Here is a 16,834-nt window from a genome sequence, read left to right as displayed (position 1 = left end):
TCTTCGGCCTTATGGGCCAACATTGGACCCTGTATGACATCACCGATGGCGTAAATATTTGGCACCACCGTCTGGAAGTTGGCATTAACGGGGATACGACCCTTTTCATCTTTCACAATGTTAACAGCCTCCAAGCCTAAGCCGTCAGTAAAAGGGCGACGTCCTACACTCACGAGCAAAGCATCACATGTAAGCTCTTCTTTTTCATTTGTTTTGACATTCTCCACCTGAACGGTGACGTTGTTGCCACTCCGTGAGGCAGCTAAAACTTTCGTTCCAGTCTTAAACTTTAAACCCTGCTTAGCCAAAATCTTCTGAAAAGTCTTGGAGACTTCACCGTCAATCCCCACTCCACCTATTGTATCCATGAATTCAACGGCAGTGACTTCTGCACCCAGACGTGACCACACCGACCCCAATTCCAGACCAATGACACCCGCACCAATAACAACCATTTTCTGAGGCACCTGCTTTAAAGACAAGGCACCAGTCGAAGATACAATAACTTCCTCATCAATCTTCAAAGAATAAGTACATTATATTAATGTTCACAGTATATAAAACTTTTAACCGCTTACCTCAATACCGGGAAATGGCGTCACTTCCGAGCCAGTGGCAATCAAGATATTTTTCGTTTTAACTGTATCCACACCGCCATCTTTATTTTTCACTTGCACTTCATTAGCAGAAGTTATTGTACCCAAACCGGTTAATTGAGTGACTTTGTTCTTCTTAAATAGCTGTACTATGCCACCGGTCAAAGCTTTAACGGCATTCGATTTTTGAGCCATCAACTTGTCTAAATCTAGTTGCACACCATCGCATACAATACCGCGATTAGCCAAATCCCCAGAGTGCGCCATGTGGTAATAGTGGGAATTATTGAGTAATGCTTTGGAAGGATACAGCCAACGTTAAGACAGGTGCCACCCAACGTAGGATCTTTTTCAACGTTAACAGTCTAATAAAACGGTGGGACTCACTTTAATTTTTGAGTTAGGAAGAACAACTTCTCAACTTTACCTTCATACCCAACTGCGCCGCCTTAATTGATGCTACGTACCCACCAGGGCCTGAACCAATAACAACCAAGTCCGCCTCATGTTCCGAAGAATAATTACGACCATTTAAGGACCCCAAAATAGAACCATTGGACCGTAATGGAGTCTAAAAACCAAATTTCAAAATATGTATTTAGAAGATAATAGTGATGGATAAATTGAAATGTGAGCAACACTTTATAAATTGAATTTATTGGATTTATCAGCAAAAGTGTGACATCAACCAACAAGCAAACCAGCATAAACGCTTCTATAATTTCTATCATTTGCAAGACTTTGAAGAGACATTTGCAAGGCAACACTAATAACATCTCACAGCAATATTTTAACGGGATACAAAACCACTTTCAGAAAATTTGGCCTTTGAATTTTTTTTTTTTTTAGAAAGTAGTATTTATTACAATACTTCTTTTAATGGTTTTTGAAAAAGTTTCTTTTTATTTTATACTTTCTATTGCTTCAATCTCTACTTCTTATGTATCTTACTAACCAATTGCATAACCACTGAGAAAACAACCAATTTTCCATATTGTTAAATAGTTTTTTCTTTAACGCAGAGCTTTTCTCACCTTAAGGACAGAGCAATTTATAATATTACGTAGCGTACACTGCATGATTTGTTTTAGAAATTAATCAAATTTTCCCACACGCTCAATAATCGGCCGATGTAGAACACTTGCTTTTTTCCACAAATGTATGACCGTATGACCATTAATAGATGACAGTGCCAGAATAAAATTTAATAAAACCTTAATGGAACTTCTTCTTCTTCCTCTCCGTTATTCAGCAAATCAACAACCAAGGATTCGCCGTGATTTGTAAAAAATGTGTTAATTTCCAATTTTGAACTGGCAACTCTTTTCAATTCAGTTAGTTTGCTTATAATAACTGTGTACTTTCATATATATATCTATTAATTTGTTGCGTTGCTTTGTTATTACGAAATTCCGAGATGCTTTTGATATGGAAATTGAAATGGAATAAATAGTATATCACAAAGTAAATTTTACTCTGGAAAGTAGAATTTTATTTTCAGCATCCTTGAGCTGTGAAACTCCTTTCCATAAAGAACAAATCACACAGCGTTGTATCAAAAACGCATGTTTATTAAAAGTGTGGCCATACAACCGAATGACTTAATATACGGTTAATGACAGCAAATGCAATTTTTAATCTGGAATAATGCAGAAAGAAATATTTACTTACGTATTATATTATGTTGTACATTACGTTTCGGGCATAGTTATTTATATTTAGGAGTGCACTAGGGGGCACTATTTTTTGTAAAGCTCTATGTGAGTTTTGGTGTTGTAAAGCTGTAAATATTGTGTGTGAAGCTAGTAGCATGTGTGTTTGTTGTTGCATATTTTAATTTTTGTTTACATTTGCCATCCAAACTCTTACAATCTATAATTGTTTTCTTTTTCTCTACATAGAGGTCTTGGCAACTCTGGATAGACAATGCTAAAAAGTGAAAAAAGAAGAGTTTAATTGGACGGCAATTGATGGCCAGGCAACTTATTGAAAATTTATTGAAAATATTGGAATAAAAGCGTCAAAAACATAAATCTTTTAAAAATATAGTGAGAAACACAAGTTAAATTTGTATATAAAATTAAAAAACTTAAAAAAGAAAGGCTTAGAATTAAAAATAAACACTTGCGAGAAGGCTTCTGCGTGGATAGAATATACACGCAAGGGGAGAAGTGACACAAGTTACTAATAAAAAACTTTTAAAAAAACGACGAGCATTCTGCAAGCTGTAGTTTTTATTTATTTGCTCAAATACCGCTGCGGTTAACGGTTTCCGCGTGGCATCTACACGGCAGGCGTCTTGTCTTAGGACAGACCTTAAATAATTTAACGAGCGATAAACATGATGAACAATTACGGCAATATGATGATGGGCGAGCAATTTCGCAAAATGGAGTCAAACTATTCTCCAAAGTCGTCACCTCATGGTGGTCGCTCACCGGTGGTATCCCGACAAGATTCATCGGGCACATTGAAGGCAACCATATCATTGGGCAAAACGCCAACGATTATACAAACAGGACCATTCTATTCAATGAAAGAGCCACCGGGTAAAGGAGAATTGACCGGGGATAAAGATCTAATGACAGAATATGGCTTGCACCACACCTTAACTAAATTCAAAGATAAGAAGGTTAAAGAGTCATTGGCTTCATTTCTACCAAATTTACCGGGAATATACGATAGTATGAGTAATTTGGTAATTATATTGGACAGGCTTCGTATTCAAAAGTTTCTTATTTGGCTTTTCTTTTTTTTTTTTGAAAATATTTAGGAAAACAGCACATTGCGCAGTGTCATTGATAAACCACCTATAGGAGGTAAAGAATTATTGCCTTTAACGGCAGTGCAATTGGCTGGCTTTAGATTGCATCCGGGACCTGTACGTTTACATTTTGAAATATATTTCTGAAATCGTATAATATTTTGTTCTTGCTTATAGTTACCTGAGCAATACCGAGCCTTAAATACTACACCCGCACGTAAACATAAAAACAAACATAAAAAACACAAACACAAAGATGGAGCAGCACCGCCAGAAACAAACCTAATGGGTAAGTTCAATATTGAAAGTTAAGATTATTCAAAATTTGATATTAAATTTTAATTATTTCAACGCAGATTCCTCTGGTTTAGAAACGTATGAAAAGAAACACAAAAAGCAGAAGCGACACGAGGACGATAAAGAGCGTAAAAAACGTAAAAAAGAAAAGAAACGCAAAAAGAAATCTCACAGTCCGGAGCCTCCCTCTTCCGGCGGTGTTTCACCCATGTTGGGTCCTACGGCAGCCAGCATTATGGGTGGGGCAGCGGTCGGTTCTGGATCAGCTGGAAATGCCAATGTAACCGGCCTAGCGGGTTTAACCACGGCTGCTCAAACTAATGCTTTGGCTTCTACGTCTGGTTTAACTTCAATGTCAGGTCCTGCTAGCATGTTAATGCCTCAGCAAGCTTCTTTGTTTTAGTTAAGAATTAAAATTAATTTTAAGTCACGTTTCACCTAAAAGCGATTTAAAGAGAAAACAACCAAATTAAATTTATTATATATAAACACTTTTATCTTGTTTACTTAGATTTTTCTTTTGTCTTTTTTTTTTTTTTTTTTTTTAATAGAGCTTCCAAAACAAGTTTATTTTAAATTAATTCGAAGTATTTGTAGTTAACTGCCTTAATAATTTTCGAACATACGTAATCCTCATTTTTCTTGTATGTAGCCTTATTGCTTTCTTTTCTTAATTAAAACAATTTTGAAAAAAATTCGTGTTTAACGTATAAGATTAATATCCGTTTTTTATAAGAAGAAAAAATAAATAAATAAGAAATAGCATAAGAATATTTAGAGTTGGAAACGAAAGCGCCCCAATAGTGACAAAAAAGGTGTATTGCTGATTGTAGTACGAGAATGGTGGTTACATTTCTACTAAGATAAGTTAATAGTTTCGTATCCAAGTGTAATTACTACTACTAAAATAGTTGATCGTATCAGCAAAAAATTCCACATCGCTGCCCAGCGACCGATGCACATCAGTTTAGACAAGAATGGTATAAGGCTGCGTGACGCCTCTCTTTGAAAGCAAGCTACATGAGAATTCTCTACGCAAAAACTGAAAGCATAAAAGAGGTGCATACTTCTTGTAACCACCGCAACACTATAAAAGTGACAGAAAGGTACCCAGAAAGCCTGGTCAGCTTAACCTTGTTTTTTCCACACACGGCTCTCACAAGAAATATGGAATCTATATTGGGCTCTGCTGAATTCGGTCAATGCAATGACTGTTTATTTTCGCTTTGATGAAGTGCTCGGATAGTGACCATTAAAGATTGCAAATAGCTGATATGTTTCCACAGAGATATGCGCAGCAATATTAAAAATTTCGATGTGGCTCTCGTCGGCCATTCGAATGAGAGAGGAAAAAGGCGCACTAGTCATCAGCTTGGTGCTTTGTTTAAAAATAAAAGCCACACAATCCCTTCACCCAGATGCTTACTTCTTTGACATTCTGTTATATGGACTGCTAGCTGACCGTTGCACCAGATCAAGCTTTGTTCGCTGGTCAGTCGCTGATCTAAGGAACATTCAAATGCATTTCAATCATGCAATCTTTCACATGGGTTGCTGTTACATGAGTATTTCGCTAAAAAACTTTCTTTGATTTGAGGGAAAGAGTCAATCTTTGTAAAATGAAGCTCAAAAGCCCGCTATCGCATCATAGAGTTATTTCTATCTAAAAATGCACCATTCCGTAGATTGTCATAAGTATTTGCAGGTTCATGTAGTCAATTAGTAAGTTTTCAAACTTTAGTTGAAGCGTCAGTTTTAATGAATAAATAAGTAACACCAGAGATCCCTAAACATGGAGGATCGATAACTAATTTTAAAAAGACTAAAATTTAATTAAATGCTTTTTTCATAATTTTCATTATCTATTTATTTAAAATATTAGCTAATATAGTGGTCGAATTTTATTTTACTATTTCGTATTAACAAATTCATCCTTTGTTATTGCTAAAAATCATTGACAGGTCCACATTACTTTTCTATTAAAACCAATTTGTGAGGAAATTTTCTTTATGCCACTGCCTTTGTATTGAGATAAGAAGCTTTTTAAATTTTGTAAAATCATGGAAATAGCATTGGACCACGGTACTAGAAGGTGGTCAACGTATGAAGTTATATTTATTGTAAAGTGTTTGCAGGTTGTTTTTCTAACGGGTACTGATATAAGCTAATCACGTAGTTGAAAGCCAGCTTTCGTTTTCAGCTACATAGCAAAACCAGCTGAAAGCGCAGGTCTAAGTTTTCATACGTGATTATGCCTGAAAGAGGGTTTTTTTTTGGCCTTCCTGACTATTTCTTTCCTCTATTCTCTCTTGTATTTTCATATACTCATTACAATTTTAGAGTAGAAAACAAAAACGAAAGAAAATCTTGCCAGCATTTCTAATAAAACAGCTCCACATATGTTAAATGAAAAAATTTCAAACATTTATTACTATTCATAAATTTGCTTTCGCTTTGATTTCAAGTTATTCTCCTGTCTTTGCTAAACGGCTGAATGTGAAATTAAAATCTAACATATAATTACGTGATTACCTCGACTAGTAAAATAAGAAATAAAAATGCAAATGACTACTTTAAAACCATATGATACATCAATCATTGACCATATGATTTTGATATATTTTCATATATATGTCATTCCCTTTTTTTGCTTTGCTTGGCTGTACAAATATATATATCAAGCTTAAAATATTGTCAAAAATTTGCAGTTATATAATGCAAACTATGTGATCAAGTAGGTATAAGCACATACAATTAAACCTTGGCGGTAATCACATATGACGAATAAAGGTTTCACTTTTGTGTTCAAGTTTTTGGCAAAAACGGTTGAATATAAAGACGAAAGCTGGCTTTCAGGTACGCGACTAATTCTCTTATGTACACATTTGAGTGAACGATTCACGACAGAAAGGCATTCATTGTGTTAAGCTTTCAAGATTGCGCTCAAATATCTTTACATTTTCTTCCTTCTCCCTATAGCCTGCAGCTTGTGCGTCAAATTTAATAAAATTTAACAATAATACATAAATGTATGTCGATTTTATAAAAAGTATACGGACTACTACGACGATTGGCGCAAAGTGTCCGACATGATTAAACTAATCCAAACATTAGTTTTATCAATTCTTCTTATAACTTTTCGAATTTTCTGTCATCCGCGCGCCATTCCATTCGATGTGGCTTTTTTGCCATCTGTAAAGTACTTTCTAGTAACTCTAGTCATTTGTTCAAATGTAGTCAAAGAAATACCCGTTATTAACTGTGAAAAATATAATGCGTTAAATTTCGAGGTCAATTAAGAGAAGATATCAATAAAAAAAAGCGCACATTTTAGCGCACCTGCTGCCTTGTAGCCGCTATTATATTTTTTATTTATTTAACAATTTGGAAAATTTTTTTATGAATATGAAAAATCTTCTTTATTTTGCAATAATAATAGATAAATTTGAAAATAATTGTCCTCTTACGAACCAAATACTTTTTCGTATGCGAAGGAAATCGAAATAAAAGTCTAAGTCTAAGCTTCGCTTCCATTAGATTTTAGCTATACCGAGGCAAGCTCCTAATCTGACATTTTTATTTTCTTTGCATTTCTCGACATTTTTCGCAATTTAATATAAACCAACCTAATTGTCAGCTGTATTTATGTTTGAGTAAACATAATGTTAAGTCGATATAGGTTCCGATTAACATTGTTGCAAAACTCAACATGGAGCGTGAATTTTGTTCTCAAATCTCCTACTTCTCAACTCATAATAGAAAACTATTCATATCGAAGAGATTTATTAAACAAACAATTGTTTGAAGAGAATGAACTACGCAATCGTCGAAAATACCCGGGCGAATTTTTGACGATAGCCGTTGTACAATGGCTGATAATCGCAAAAAACAGCAGTGTGTTACAAAAACAATAAAACGTATACTTGTTGTCAACAAATGTTTGTATGAGTGTACTTTTTTGTTTGTGTATCAGTTATTTTGCAAAAAATTAAATTCATCGCAAAAATCAATAAATTGTAACTTTTTTCTGAGTAAAAAATTATTGCAACAATTCCGTATAATACATTTGAAAATAATATAAAATCATAAACGTTCGAAATTGCATTATGTTTACGCGTTCGGCTACAGTTTTATTAGAAGAAAATGCCGGCATATTGATGAATTGGTTAAACTCCTTCGATGCTGTTTTAACAGATTGCGATGGTAAACGAAAAAAACATTCACATTAGACTCTTAAGAGAAAATTTTATAAGAAAGGAAATTAAATAAATAAAATATTGCATAACTTTGTTATCATTGAAATTATTGACTGGTCAAGAACGCGTACAAAATTCTTAGAACGTGTTCTGCTAATGACCTTTACATCAATTAATAGGTTTACGAGAGAGAGAGAGAGGGTTACGGTTTATTAAGCATGCTATTTGGAAATAATAAAATATACAGCATTGATATATCAGATATAAATTAAATAAAACATAAACCTTTACATATTTTTAAGCATTCAAAATCTAAAGAAACGCAAACACATATCTTACTAGTTTATATTTTTTTATGATTCAGGAGTTCTTTGGGTTTATGGTGATGTAATTGATGGCTCCGTAGAAGTCATGAATCGATTCAAGGAAATGGGTAAAAAGATTTTCTTCTGTACAAATAATTCGGCAAAGACACGGAAAGAGCTATTGGTTAAAGCCCAGCAAATGGGCTTTAATGTGACCGAAAATGAAATTATATCGACAGCCCATTCAACAGCGACCTACTTAAAGCAGCGCGATTTCAATAAAAACGTTTACGTGATCGGTTCTGAGGGTATCACCAAGGAATTAGATGCGTTTAATATAAAGCATAATACTGTAGGGCCAGATCATATGACTGGTAATTTGGCTGATTATTTGAGCACACGCTTTAAACTGGAAAACAATGTAGGTGCAGTGGTGGTGGGCTTTGATGAGCACTTTAGTTTTCCAAAAATCGCTAAGGCTGCCTCTTATCTCAATGATCCTGATTGCTTGTTTATTGCCACAAATACCGATGAACGGTTCCCTATGCCCTCAATGGTTATACCGGGCACTGGCAGTTTAGTTCGCTGCATTGAGACATGTGCGGAACGTCAGGCTTTGGTTATTGGTAAGCCGAATGTGTCTATTTGTGCTCATTTGATCGATGATGGCACTATTAAACCAGAACGAACCTTAATGATAGGTGACAGGTACAACGTAAGAGTATAAGAAAGTGTTATAAATTTAATTTCCTTCTCTCTTTTAGGTGCAATACTGATATTCTATTGGGCTATAATTGCGGATTTCAAACATTATTAGTAGGCACTGGCGTTCACACACTTGAATCTGTTAGGCGCTGGCAGACATCTAATGATGACGAATTACTGAAACTAGTGCCTGATGTATATTTACCGAAGCTAGGAGATTTATTACAATATATGTAGGAGATTTTTTTAGATTTATAATTTTACGTAATGTATGCTTAACCAAAAAGTTATGTGATCAGCTTTTCTTTTTTTACTCTTCAAATATATTAATGAAATAAACTATAAAGCACTTTTTCTAATGTTTGCTAACTTAACGTAGAGTACTTTCTTTCTTTGGTGACAATGAAAATGACAGAAACAGCTGGTTGGTTGCTGATTAACAAAACAAAGAGAGAAAGAGAGATACAGTTTGAGAGTATTTTTGAAATTGAGATTTGTGTGTTTGTAAGGGTTTCAAAGTTTGTTTTCATTAGTGAAGTCTTTATAACTAGATTAATAATACGTATGGTGTGTTGTGTAAGAAAGCAAACAACGTAAACTAACTAAAATAAAGTAATCACCAAATATCTTAAGTACATTTTTTTACAAAAAAAAAAAAAAAAAAAAAAGAATTAAATGTTTAGTTTGCAAAGATTTACGAATTTTAACCGATCATTAGTAAATGGTGTAAAGTTTAGTACGCAAACGTTTCAAAAGTACAAACAGAGCTGTACAGATCTCACAAAGTTGCCAAAAGCACAAGCCAGGGCATTCATCAACAGCTTAGAGGCTGTAATATCTGACGGTGATGGTAAGTACCGATTTGGTATTAACAATGAACAATATTCACTGATGCTAGTCTTTTACAGGAGTGCTTTGGCTTAACGATCGCGCCATACCAGGTTCACCAGAAGCTTTCAATGCTTTGACGTCGAGGGGGAAAAAAACATTTATATGCACTAATAATTCTACCCGTACTCGCATGTCTCTTATGGAGAAAGCTTGCGGCATGGGCTTCAAAGTGACGGTCGATAATATTATATCATCCTCTCATGCTTTGGCACAATATCTTAAGGATATGGGTTTCGATAAACTAGTTTACGTTATAGGTCGAGAGGGTTTGATAAAAGAATTGGCGGCTGTGGGGATTAAATATTTAGACATCGGTTCAGATGATATGAAAGGCACAGTTAAGGATATGATGAATACCATAGATTTAAATGATAACGTGGGCGCTGTAGTGGTGGGTTTTGATGAATACTTTAGTTTTCCCAAATTAACAAAAGCCTGCAGTTATCTTATGAAACCGGATTGTTTACTCTTGGCGACCAATACCGATGAACGTTATCCAGCTGGTGAAATGATTCTGCCGGCTACCGGCTGTTTTGTGAGAGCTATTGAAGCCTGCGCGGAACGGCCCGCTAAGGTAATGGGGAAACCCAATAAAGAATTCTGTGCTGCTCTTTTAAAGAATGGCTTAATTAAGCCACAAACTACGTTAATGGTGGGCGATAGGTTAGTATATTAATTTTTTTTTTTACATAATACTAAAAATTACGAAATATTTGTCATTTAGAGGTAATACTGATGTGTTGTTCGGCTATAATTGCGGCTTTTATACTTTATTCGTTGGCAGTGGCACAAATACTTTACAAGACATAGAGAAGTGGCGTCATTCTACTGATCGAGAGCTTCACAAACAAGTACCCGATTTTTATTTACCAAAATTAGGAGATTTAATGAAAATATTGAAAGATTAAACAAGAAACAACGACGCCAACAACAATAACAATAATAATAATAATAATGATAATAACAACAATAACAAATAGCAAAGCACAACAATACTCATGGGAGAGAATAAGAGCAATTTTAAACATAAGATTAGGAAATAGGTTAATCACGTGTTTTTTTATTGTTTATCATGTGTTCACAACAAAGTCGGATAAAAAGAAAGAAAAGTAAAAACCTTCAGATCTTTTTCAACTGTACGCTGAAAAGTTTTATTATGACTGGGTGTTCAGATTTTTTTTTTTAGGATTTATATCTAGATATTTTATGACCCGTTTACGAGAAAATAAAAAATAAAAAAAAAACAAAAAATTGTATATAAGTTTTCAACAAAGCAACGATAAATTGTATCTATGGTGGGAAGAAGGATGGGGGAAGGTCTTTATAAGATGATTCGCCGTTTTTTTAGTAAAAATTTGCAAAAATACAAGCAAAGTTGTACCCAATTATTAAAATTGAGCAAAAACGAAGCACGAAATATTATCGACACTATGGAGACGATATTGTGCGATGCGGATGGTGAGCAATTATCAGTACCAGTATATCCTCATTAACTTGGTTATAAAAATTTGAATATTTCTTAGGCGTTCTATGGCTTTATTATGGTCCCGTTTCAGACTCGCCAAGGATTTTCAATTGTTTAAGAGAGCGCGGTAAAAAGTGTTATATTTGTACGAACAATTCCACGCGATCACGTGAAGGCTTACTTAAAAAAGCTTTACAGTATGGCTTTCAAATTAATATTCAGAATATCTTAACGTCCGCTCATACTTTGGCTCATTATCTTAAAGATTTGGAATTTCTCAACACTGTATACATTATTGGTAAAGAAGGTATAGCCCAAGAGCTGGACGCTGTAGATATTAAACATACCCAAACGGGACCAGACATATTAAATTGTACTCTAGATGAATACATTGAACATATTCGACTCGAGAGTGATGTGGGCGCTGTGGTAGTGGGCTTTGACGATCACATCAGTTTTCCAAAATTGATGAAAGCTCTACATTATCTGGAGGGAGGCGAGCGATGCTTGTTTTTAGCCACAAACACTGATGAAACATTTTCGCGCACGAGTGTGATATGCCCCGGTTCCGGCGTTATAGTCCGGTCAGTGGAATTCGGCGCCAAGCGCACAGCTACAATTATAGGCAAGCCTAGTACTTACTTATGTAGCAGCCTAATAAAAAGTGGAGAATTGCGGCCTGAAACTACTCTAATGATAGGCGATAGGTAGGTAGAGAGAGAGAGAGAGAGAGAAAAAGCATTCCGTTAAAATTAAATAAAAAAAAAAAAGAAGACAAGAAACGTTAGGGAGGCTTGGAATCTTACAGCGACATTCTCTGATACTTAAACTCTTAAGTAAACTTAAAAATTTTATTGCAATTTTTACATAAGCTATTATGCATATCAACGATTTATTATTTAAGCAGTATTACTCGTATTATTTTAAGATAATTTCTGTGCGGAGTTAACGGCTTCTTTGTCTTTACCCTCTTATATCTCCTTGTATGTATACAAATTGTAGCTGTTCTATCTATATCTTCTTGCAGAGGTAACATCGACATATTATTTGGGTATAATTGCGGGTTTCATACAATGCTTGTGGGCAGCGGCATTCACGGTCTGGACGATGTGCGTAAATGGCGAAATTCGAACGATCCCGAATTATATAAACAAGTGCCGGATTTTTATTTACCCAAATTCGGCGATCTTATGCAAATATTATATCACTGAAAAAGCTGAGTGTGCTCTTACGTATACGCTGTATGTTATCAAATCAATTGTTAGTTATCAAAGAATGTAGAGACCGCCGTCTGACAGCGTAGCACAATTGAAATTTATATTGAAAAGAAAGCAAACTTTAGCTCTTTTCCATTTGCTCTTCATGACGGTTCGCGACAGAGCAGCAAGAACAATTTAAAATTACTTGATTAGTTTATTGTTGCGTTTAGTTATTATTCGTTTTGGGAGCTTTGAAGTAAGTCTCCTAGTTGCAGTTGTTGTGCGAAACCTTTCATTATACTTTCAAAAGCAATAAATTAGTGTCGCTACAACAATGCCTGTTGTGCCTCAAAATTTGTTAAATTTAAATTCTGAAGAAACGAAAAAGTTGTTCAATTCATTTCAAACAATTTTAGTGGATTGTGACGGTAAGATGATCAATATCGTATCGTGCACGTTAAATAGGAAAAATGCATTAATTATTTTCCGCAGGGGTTCTCTGGTACGATGACCAGCAGATACCACTAACATCGGAAACGGTTAACGCTCTATTGGAGCAAGGTAAAGACGTTTACTTTGTGACAAACAATAGCACGAAGACGCGGCATGAATTGTGGTTAAAGGCTCGGGCTATGAATTTTTGCATAAACGAATCTAATATCATATCACCCACATACTCTGTGGCTAGTTACCTTAAAGCTCATCTACTCGAGGGAAAAGCTTATGTAATAGGTGGCGAGGCTTTGGCCAAAGAGTTGACAGCCATGAATATCGATTTCTTTGGGACGGGGCCTGATTTTCTCGAGCGCAGCTTATCAGACACAGTTGAAATGGTGGATAAAGAGAGTGCCGAGGGAAATATTCAAGCAGTAATTGTCGGATTTGATGAACATTTCTCTTATAAAAAAATGTTAAGAGCTTGCAATTTTCTGCATAAAAATGAGACTTGCATATTTTTGGCCACCAATGATAACGCTGTTGTTAAATATCCTCATCATAGTGTCCCGGATACTGGGGCCTTGGTAGCAGCCGTGGAAACTTGTGTGGAACGCAAGGCTTTAATTATGGGCAAACCGAATAGAGCCGTGGCGGATAAACTGATTAACGAGGGCTTAATAATTCCGGAAAAGACCCTAATGATAGGCGATTGGTATGACAGATGAAAACTAAATTAATCGCATTGCAGTTTTCGTTTCCTCTAAATTGAAGGATAATTTTTTTTTATCTTCTTTGTTTCGCTTTTGTAGCGTTAAGACTGATGTAGTCTTCGGCAAACACTGTGGTTTCTCAACTTTGTTGGTAGGAACCGGTCGTTATCAATGGAAGGATGTGGAGAAATTTGTGGAGATGAAACTTTTTCACTATGTCCCAGACTTTTATATACCTTCATTAGGCGATTTTAAACAATATTTCTAATGTAAGAGAAGCAGTTATTAAATTCGCAGAATCAGTATTCATTTTATTTTATTTTATTTTTTATTTTTGTTTTTTCCAAGACAGCATCCGCGTAATGTATTCATTTATAATTTATAATTTCGTAAAATACATAGATATGTATATCTCGAAAGAGCTATATATATATATATATATATATGTATGTTTGCAAATTTGCAAAACGAGTTAGTTTTGAATTTATTTCAACTTCTGCGTATCGTATATTAAGAAGCGTGCAAGAGAACGTTTAAACAGTTTGTAGTTTCTTGAGGAGGAAGAAAGTGATTATTCACCTCTAACAGGTGCGAGGTGGTTTCTGAAACTTTGAAGGGATCGGGCTCGATGAAAACTATAGATTGCCGGTATGGTATTTAAGCCCAATAATCTTTCATTCCGCAATCTGAACCCGCTTTAACGGATGTTTAGAGACGGAAATAGGGCAGGTCCTTGAAACAACTGCTTTTCGTTCCAACAATTTTTGGGCTGAAATAATGTGAAATCGAAAATTTTGTGACCAGAGATGCAGATTTTTGTTGATAGCCTGTGCATTCGGGCATTATCTGAAGTGCATTCCTAGATTGAATTTCGCACAGTGTACCTTCGTATAGTCCTCAATAGTTACCATACCCAACTTTTTGTGCTAACGCATGTATTTCGCAGACAGGGAATAATTCTTCACCGTAACAGACAATGCAGAACAGACAATGTTATAATCAACATTAAGCGAAATGGAAAATAATATAAGAAGTAAAACACACAAGCAGATGCCAACATAAAAAATAGCCGAATCATTTTATCAAAAATCGAAACAAAACGTTTGACATTTATACGTTTCTCTGCTCTGACGAGTACGTTCAGGTAATACAGTTGAAAGACTAATGATTTCGTTAATGTTCATATAAGCATCCTGATAATATGCATGTGTACGTTAATCGCACTTGTACATACGCGAACATTCAGAAGTGTTCACTACGTTCACGCGCAATCCGGTTTGGCAAGATAGACAACTGAACAATTACCGGCGAATGAAATCATGGCTCATGCCGAAGTCCGTAAGGATTTGCATCAAGTTATAATGAAATATATGTTGCATGGATTAAGTCAAAATTCACCGTGAATGGTAGACGGGAAATGCTCTAAGCGATATCCTCGAGGAGGTTACAACAAACGCGGGATTTTCTTTATATATATAGATTAAGATCAGTAAAGGATGGCCATAAATTGCGAACGATCCGAATACGAACCGTTGACATCGAACTCGATAACCAGATAAAAGTGTAACTGCCTTAAATGGATTGCATACATTTGTAAGTACGTGAATAAAAGCAGCGATATGATAGTTCTTGGCGTGCAATCAGAAAAATGTGATCATTGTGATGTCGATGGAACCGTAGAATGTCAGGCGGGAAGATATATAAGCGGTAAAGTAGCTGCTGCCCGGTAAATTCCTTCATATCTCATACATGAATAAGGTTTAGTTGTATGTGTGCAAATGTACAACAAAAATGGCCCTAAGTTCATCGATCACAAAGTTAATTATTTTCTTCACCGTGTTTCGAAATGCACGCGTACACGAAAACACTGTATTTGCAATTGCATATGGAACGTGAACGACGCAAACGACAAAAGCGAGTCGACAGATAATCTGGAACATCTAAAGAAACTAGATGTTGCATGTTGTTGGTAACGCATTTTGTTGTTAACAAAGTCCGGTGCAATCTCAGCAATTGACAGTCGTCAACAACATTACATGTGCCAGTCTCTGCAGCACATGTACAGATCTAAAATGACGGAACAACGACCGACGCTGGGATGCATGAATTAATGACGCGTGTAAATGGTTACAGTGCAAATTAAATTCCCGCATTGTTTGTAATCGTATCGATTCCTTGTTGTTGTAAAATATCAAACCAAAGTCTTGCAAGGACATGCGCCTTGTAGAAAAAAAATAATAAAAATCAGCAATGTCGTAAGAGCAACAGCCTTAACAGAACCACTCAAATGTCACTTCAAGTTGAAAGAGCGCAATTCTCAGATCGATTAGCGTTTGCATTCACCATCAACTAAGCGATTCATATCAGCTTTTTAATGGAAAATCACTATCTCTGCGCAGACAATGGAACGGTGGGCTGTCGTATAACCGAGAAGATGGGGGTTGTGAGTACCAGAATTAGCCAGCCGTTCTGGGTCATAGCAACGCGTGGCCAACGATAGATCTGCAAGATTTTCAATTAACCGACTAAAATAAAATGGATAAATATGAAGATAACAAACAAAACCACGGGAAATCACTTACATACACATAGATATTAATCGACGCTCTCCCTTAAATGACAGGGAGGGTCGGTCCACTGCACCTGCAACTTTTACTTCCTCACCTTCGACCGTCCCCAATATGATGTCTACTTTTCATAAAAAATTTTCATGTAAACAATTCGATTATGTTCTAACAGTTCTTATTATTATTTTATTTTATTTATAAACAATTTTACAGATTCGTAAACAACTCCTTATACCATTTCACAAATTTTGTTATTGTTTAAAGCTGAAGATTACCATCGCATATACATGTTTTATATAGATTTTTAATTATCTTTACTTAATTTAAATTTTCAAAGACCATAGCTTATGATAGGTTATGAAACGTCTTTGTAGTAAACGTTGATTATAATTTATTTGATTAGCATTTTTAACAATACTTTAGTGTTTGCCTTTTCATTTCGATTTAATTTACAGTAAAGCATAGATAATTATGTAATTAATAGATTAATATTTAAAAATTAATGCATAGCCTTCGTATTTTTGATTTTAGCAAAATATTTATTATAATTTCATATAAGCAGAGTTAGTTTTTTCTACCTTACACCGCTTACGATGTACAGTTTATTAAGTTTGTGCGAATGTATGTAATATCCAGATGGACATGGACTTGGATAGATTTACCTTTTATTATACTGATCTGTTATCAATTTTTATTTTTTT

At 35.1% G+C, this 16,834-nt stretch overlaps 6 protein-coding genes across 9 annotated transcripts in view; 5 read left to right on the top strand and 1 right to left on the bottom strand.

Moving 5' to 3' along the window:
• The window catches only part of LOC119632653 (dihydrolipoyl dehydrogenase, mitochondrial), a 2,550-nt gene extending 759 nt beyond the window's left edge, over window positions 1-1,791 (bottom strand). Inside the window, 5 exon segments of the mRNA XM_038025668.1 lie at window positions 3-518; window positions 579-904; window positions 907-961; window positions 1,024-1,167; window positions 1,631-1,791. Of these exon segments, the coding sequence (XP_037881596.1) occupies window positions 3-518; window positions 579-904; window positions 907-961; window positions 1,024-1,167; window positions 1,631-1,675 (1,086 nt within the window). The 5' untranslated portion in view covers window positions 1,676-1,791.
• An 854-nt stretch (window positions 1,792-2,645) lies between these two features.
• On the top strand, window positions 2,646-4,173 carry LOC119632650 (mediator of RNA polymerase II transcription subunit 19). The gene is made up of 4 exons (XM_038025665.1): window positions 2,646-3,294; window positions 3,370-3,477; window positions 3,538-3,649; window positions 3,717-4,173. Exons 1-4 carry the CDS (start codon window positions 2,938-2,940, stop codon window positions 4,058-4,060), a joined length of 921 nt encoding a protein of 306 aa, XP_037881593.1. The 5' UTR covers window positions 2,646-2,937; the 3' UTR covers window positions 4,061-4,173.
• Window positions 4,174-5,921: 1,748 nt separating this feature from the next.
• Window positions 5,922-9,252, top strand: LOC119632649 (glycerol-3-phosphate phosphatase-like). 2 transcript variants are annotated; one of them, XM_038025663.1, is made up of 3 exons: window positions 5,922-7,860; window positions 8,218-8,866; window positions 8,923-9,252. In XM_038025663.1, the coding sequence occupies exons 1-3, from the start codon at window positions 7,764-7,766 to the stop codon at window positions 9,098-9,100; spliced, it is 924 nt and encodes a 307-aa protein (XP_037881591.1). In that variant the 5' UTR covers window positions 5,922-7,763; the 3' UTR covers window positions 9,101-9,252. The 2 variants fall into 2 exon arrangements, with proteins under 2 accessions (XP_037881591.1, XP_037881592.1); XM_038025664.1 differs by having other exon boundaries at window positions 7,048-7,860; window positions 8,218-8,859; window positions 8,923-9,062.
• Window positions 9,253-9,406: 154 nt separating this feature from the next.
• On the top strand, window positions 9,407-10,893 carry LOC119632647 (glycerol-3-phosphate phosphatase-like). Its single transcript, XM_038025660.1, has 3 exons — window positions 9,407-9,713; window positions 9,772-10,417; window positions 10,479-10,893. The coding sequence occupies exons 1-3, from the start codon at window positions 9,539-9,541 to the stop codon at window positions 10,660-10,662; spliced, it is 1,005 nt and encodes a 334-aa protein (XP_037881588.1). The 5' UTR covers window positions 9,407-9,538; the 3' UTR covers window positions 10,663-10,893.
• A 95-nt stretch (window positions 10,894-10,988) lies between these two features.
• Window positions 10,989-12,448, top strand: LOC119632648 (glycerol-3-phosphate phosphatase-like). 2 transcript variants are annotated; one of them, XM_038025662.1, is made up of 3 exons: window positions 10,989-11,212; window positions 11,311-11,926; window positions 12,247-12,448. In XM_038025662.1, exons 1-3 carry the CDS (start codon window positions 11,047-11,049, stop codon window positions 12,428-12,430), a joined length of 966 nt encoding a protein of 321 aa, XP_037881590.1. In that variant the 5' UTR covers window positions 10,989-11,046; the 3' UTR covers window positions 12,431-12,448. The 2 variants fall into 2 exon arrangements, with proteins under 2 accessions (XP_037881590.1, XP_037881589.1); XM_038025661.1 differs by having other exon boundaries at window positions 11,278-11,926.
• A 286-nt stretch (window positions 12,449-12,734) lies between these two features.
• Window positions 12,735-13,957, top strand: LOC119632651 (glycerol-3-phosphate phosphatase-like). 2 transcript variants are annotated; one of them, XM_038025666.1, is made up of 4 exons: window positions 12,735-12,846; window positions 12,911-13,568; window positions 13,666-13,835; window positions 13,919-13,957. In XM_038025666.1, the coding sequence occupies exons 1-3, from the start codon at window positions 12,753-12,755 to the stop codon at window positions 13,832-13,834; spliced, it is 921 nt and encodes a 306-aa protein (XP_037881594.1). In that variant the 5' UTR covers window positions 12,735-12,752; the 3' UTR covers window position 13,835; window positions 13,919-13,957. The 2 variants fall into 2 exon arrangements, with proteins under 2 accessions (XP_037881594.1, XP_037881595.1); XM_038025667.1 differs by having other exon boundaries at window positions 13,915-13,946.
• Window positions 13,958-16,834: the final 2,877 nt, after the last annotated feature.

Source organism: Glossina fuscipes, unplaced genomic scaffold (genome assembly GCF_014805625.2).
Source record: "Glossina fuscipes isolate IAEA_lab_2018 unplaced genomic scaffold, Yale_Gfus_2 1, whole genome shotgun sequence".
Lineage (NCBI taxonomy): Eukaryota > Metazoa > Arthropoda > Insecta > Diptera > Glossinidae > Glossina > Glossina fuscipes.
This window is presented reverse-complemented; position numbering and strand designations above follow the sequence as displayed.